At 39.6% G+C, this 5,576-nt stretch overlaps 1 protein-coding gene across 1 annotated transcript in view; it reads left to right on the top strand.

Moving 5' to 3' along the window:
* adgrv1 (adhesion G protein-coupled receptor V1) overlaps positions 1–5,576 on the top strand; it is a 138,467-nt gene that overhangs the window by 131,862 nt on the left and 1,029 nt on the right. The window contains exon 89 of the mRNA XM_016527812.1: positions 480–668. Coding sequence (XP_016383298.1) covers positions 480–668 — 189 coding nt within the window. The remainder of the gene's footprint in view (positions 1–479; positions 669–5,576) is intronic.

The following is a 5,576-nucleotide window of genomic DNA, read 5'->3' as shown; positions in this document are numbered from 1 at the left end:
ACATACATATACATACGTATAATTATTGTATCTATACGTTATATATACAAATTATTATATATTATGTTCCAATATGCTGATGCATAATACATAATGTGTAGTTCCAGCCATGCTAAAATGCACAATATATTTAGCATTTTCTTTTTTTAAAAACGTAGGGCTAGAAGGTGTGCTAAATTGTTAATATATATTTTTACCTTTGATTATATTCATAATATCGCATGACTTACTGCTTAAAGGGATAGTTCAAACATTTTTTTAAATGAATATTCTGTCAAGCAACTCATACAGGTTTGGAACGACATGAGGGTGAGTAAATGAAAGGAATTTTCATTTTTGGGTGAACTATCCCTTTAAGTAACAAATCTATTGACTAGGATCTCATGGAGATGCTGCACCACTTCCCTCTATAGAATAGAGGAAATAACTTTATTCATCTGATGTGGCAGTGTGCTGAGCTCATCTAACCTCTTTTTCAGGGTCTGTACGTGTTTTCCGTCTACTTCATCATGCATAATCAGCTCTTCTGGCCAGCTAAGGCAACCTACACCGTGGAAATGAACGGACACAGTAGCCCAGACTCCATATACCAGAGCACTGGTGCTGCTACCGTGGGTGGAGGAGAAATCAGCAAGTCCACACAGAACCTCATCAGTGCCATGGAAGAGGTGCGTCTGTTACTGAGGGTTTTGATAAACATTTCTAATGAATAGTTGTTGCACTTGCTTCATTTGGCAGTGGCATCTGACAGCATTTCATACCACACATGTACTTGTAAGATTACATTGGTAGCCTTTAGATTTATGTGGGTTTGCATAACCACCTATTTATCATCCTCAAGCTGAGGTAGAGGACTCTCAGACCTGTGTTTGTTCACTGAGTCAGCTCACGCACACAAGACTGTAAGAGAGTGTTATGTAATAAAGAGGCCTGGTGTAGAAGCTCACATTCCTCTGAGCCCTCAATGTAAACTATTCACAGATCCGGGAATGAGGGTGTAGGGAGGTTAGGAGGGGAGATGTAGGACTGTAAATAGAGCACAGGCTGCCCGGGAAGGATGGGCAGTGATCAAGAAAGGTTTTTAGAGGAGATGTTTAAAAAGAAAATATCCCAGTTTCCTTCAGTCTGCAACTGTAACGCTGATCTGTTCTCGAGACTCTACAATTTATTAGTGAGTCTTCACTAAGTGAAACTATTAAATTCAATGGAATATATAAAAATAAATATATATATATATACATATATATACTCAACTCAACTCAACTCAAACTTTATTTATAAAGCACTTTCAACACCACGACTGGAACCAAGAATAATATAAAAACAAATGAAAAATAATAATAGTAAAATAAAATAAAAATACATAAATAATAATAGTAACAACAAATATCATACACAGCTAAAAAACATTGTCAAAAGCTAGAGAAAACAAATGAGTTTTAAGCAAACTCTGAAAAACACCCAAACAAATATGTATATACATATACATACATACATTCATACAGTTAGGCCCATATATATTTGGACACTGACACAATTTTCATAATTTCGGCATTGTATGCCACCAGAACAGAATTAAAAATAAAACAATCAAGATAAAATTGAAGTGCAGACTTTAAGCTTTAACTTAAGGGGTTCAACAAAAATATAACATAAAATGCTTAGGAATTACAACCATTTTTATACACAGTCCCCCCCCCATTTTCAGGGGCTCAAATGTAACAAATAAATGTAAACATAAATAAAATGTTCATTTTTTATATTTTGTTGAGAGTCATTTGCAGGCAATGACTGCCGTATGTCTGGACCTCATGGACATCACCAGAGACTGTTTCCTGTTTTGTGATGCTTTGCCAGGCCTTTACTGCAGCTGACTTCAGTTGTTGTTTGTTTGTGGTTCTTTCTGCCTTTAGTATATATATATATATATATATATATATATATAACTGGGACAGCAGCTTTTTGGTAAAGAGTGAGATGCTATTTAAAACTTTTAGAATTAATTAGGATCATTAATCACCACACCATACTAATCATGAGGTTCATAAAACATTACATACAATAGTTAGAGCCTAGATATATTCTAATTTCCTAATAAAATCTGTGCCATACCGTCCTGTATTACTTTTTCTAGGGCTTGACCAGTTCATGGTTATTATAGATCATTTATGGTTATTAGCCAGTTCAGGCTGATTTTTTTATGGATTATCTTGACTATGAACTGGTGGCGATGAGATTAACCAGGCTCAATCGGGTTGAGATCAGGAGATTGACTTGGCCATTGCAGAATAATACACTTTTTACCTTCAAAAAGAAGGTAATCTTCATCTTTCAAAGATGATGTTGTATGCTTTGGATCATGAGCTGTTCCAAGCCTTCTCCATACTTTTTTTCTTCCCATCATTCTGGTACAGGTTGATCTTAATTTCAGCCGTCCAAAGAATGCTTTTCCAGAAGTGGTCTGGCTTTTTTTAGATGTTTTTTGGCAAAGTCTAATCTGGCCTTGTTTGCACCTTGTGGTGAACCCTCTGTATTTGTTCTCGTGAAGTCTTCTCTTGATTGTAGACTTTGACAGTGACACACCTTCCTCCTGGAGAGTGTTCTTCTCTTGGCTGGATGTTGTGAAAGGGTTTCACTTTACTATGGAGAGGATCCTATGATCATCCACCACTGTTGTTCTCGGTGGACGTCCAGGCCTTTTTATGTTGCTGAGCTCACCAGTGCATTCTGTTTTTCTCAGAATGTACCAAACTGTTGATTTGACCATTCCTAATATTCCTGCTATCTCTCTGATGGATTTGTTTTGTTTTTGAAGTCTAACAAGCAACTTAAGCAGATGTGACATGTATTTAAACATAATTTGCTGATAGATCTGGGAAAATAATTTAAATACAGCTAAAATATTTGCTGAATTAAAACCACTGCCCCACTTTATCTGAAAAAATAAATAATACAGTTCAAATAAATAATAGTGCCTTATTGTGTTAAAAGGTCTATAATTAACATTATATTAAATACCAATTCTCCAGTGCATTTCAATTTTTTTAACAATTCTGTATCAATTCTGTTTCTTTTCCACATATGTGTGATGGCATTTGTGTGCTTATAATTAGTACTTATAATTAAATAAATAAAATGCTAGTAAATTCATTAATTAATAATAAAAACAAATGAAAGAGTCATTTTTGAATGTGATCGGGATTGCCAAAGAATCAGGAGATGCCTAAAGATTCCCACCCAAAATATTTAAATGTTAATTTGGGTTGTAGTATTGTGATAAAACTTCAAGAATGAGAGTAAAAACTTTTAGCAGTGCTTCACTCCACTTTTACATAGTTCACCCTACTTTTTTGTACTTTTTGTTTGTGCCGCCAGTGTTAAAGGTTTTCAGTCTGTAGGTGCTAATGATGAGACTTAGGTTAGGTTAGAGCTCCAGAAACTGGATAAAGCTTATACAAAAGGAGAAAAATCCAAAATGGCTTGTAATATGTTTATTTAGCTAAAACCAATTTATGAGAGGACAAATCAATAAGATTGTGGTAGGACTGTAATTTTAGGGACATTGACCTCTAAGTGCAGACTTGAGAGAACTGAATTAATCCTGTTTTGTTCATGAGAACATTGACTCCTAGCTTAAAGCAGCTCTTAGTGTCACATGTGGCCTCGAGACAAGAGGCAGTTGGATTGGGAGGAGGTGACTGGTGGAGAGAGGAAAGGAAACAGCGCTCTGGAGGGGTGGCCGTCTCCTCAGGCTCTTCAAACAGACATGACTAGGAGCCTGGTGGTGCTCAGTTCACCCGGTGTACATTCTGTTCTGATTACAGGACTGTCGATGGGCTATTGTACCAAAATGAGGTGCCTGGGACATGGGGGACAGGAGTGGCCTCTCCCTCCATCCTCCTGGGAAAAAGCACCCAGCCAAAGGAAATGGAGCCATTGCCATTAGGAAGCACATTAAGGGGAGGGCAAGTCAGATGTACTGTTTCACAATGTTGTGTTTAATGGGGCTATTTGTTCTTTACTTTGATGATAGAAATGAGTGAAAAATTTGATTTATGTCACAGGATAGAGTCAGAAGGTTATTGTGATCATCTCTTCATGCCAAAAGTCAGCAGTTTCTACAGTATTTAGTTTTGTGTGTGAGAACGTTAGAAATGAGTCAACTGGTAAACAGTTTGTTAAACCATTTATATTACAATACTTCATCAGTTTGCTGTATTAAACTGATCTGAGTGTGCATTTTTAGATGCTTTACTGTAACGTTAGGTGTTGCTGAGGTGATATGAGACTTATCATTCATCGATTAGGAATAATAATTATTTAGTCTATCAGGTTTTTGGGACAAGTTTAGAAAAGAAAAAAAATCGTATAAAACTTATAAATGATTATATATATTTATATTATAATGAGCCTCCGGGCTTTCTGGGATGAACTCAGGAATGGGAGCCCTCTCTGGGCTTAACTGGAGGGGCAGAGCTCACCAACGGAGGAGGGAGTAAAGGGGGCAGGTCGGTATCAAAGTCTATCAGGTCTCATTCCACTCACCATTTTCCCAGATCCAGTAATATCTCACCCTCAGCCTTGTTGCAGTGGGTGGAGCTCCTCTCCGCAATCTCACTGGCCACGGCGTTCTCCCTCGTGGCAGGCGTGGTAGCCGGCTCTCGCACCTGGACTGGCGTCACAGGCTCCGGCTCCTCGGCGATCAGTTGCTCTGTCGCTCCATGCGGCGATGGCTCGTCGGTCGCGGCGGGCTCTGGCTCTCCGTCAACGGTGGGCTCGGTCTCGTGCTCCGTGCAGCGGGGAGATGGTGGGCTGGGCTGTGGGTCCGGAGTGGATCTGGCGAGATCATCCTCGGAAGAGGCGGTGAGAGGCGATCCGTTTCTCGCCAGAATCCACTCCACACAGGCGGCGAAATCCGCTCGAGGACTATCTTCGGACGACAGCACTCTGCACGCGGGGTTCAAGATGGCGTCATAGAACGCGCAGAGCACGTCGTCCAGATAGCTGGTGATATTAGCGAGGGCCAGGAACAGTCTGGTATGGTCCTCGACCGATCTCTCCCCCTGCTCCAGCAGGAGGAGGAGGTATTCGGGGCGGGCGAGGGGATCCATGGAACACAACAGGGAAAAAAACACTGAACGGAAAAAAACGGGGGAAAAAACGGAGGGAACACACGGATTAAACTGTTTAGGTCCGAGATTCTGTCACACTAGCCTACGGAGAGGAGCAAGGAATGAGGAGACGAGGAGTAAACTCAAACAGCAGTCCTTTAATCAACATCCAAGGAGTAACACAAGGCAGGCAGAGACACACAGGAAACACAACTTCGACGTATAATCTCGGACAAAGACAGACAGCACAGACTCTCACTTAAATACATGGGGTAATTAACTAGACACACCTGGGAGCAATGAACGATCAACACGAGGGTGAAACTGGGTCACGGGAAGCACATGGGGAGGAAAAACACAACAAAACCGTCCAGAATCCTGACAATATATATATATAGTGCTGTCAAACAATTAATCGTGATTAATCTCATCCAAAATAAAAGTTTTTGTTTACATAATATATGT

The sequence above is a fragment of the Sinocyclocheilus rhinocerous genome, unplaced genomic scaffold, assembly GCF_001515625.1.
Source record: "Sinocyclocheilus rhinocerous isolate Xijiao unplaced genomic scaffold, SAMN03320098_v1.1 scaffold62, whole genome shotgun sequence".
Classification (NCBI taxonomy): domain Eukaryota; kingdom Metazoa; phylum Chordata; class Actinopteri; order Cypriniformes; family Cyprinidae; genus Sinocyclocheilus; species Sinocyclocheilus rhinocerous.
The sequence above is the reverse complement of the archived record's forward strand: the minus strand, read 5'-3'. Positions and strand labels throughout refer to the sequence as shown.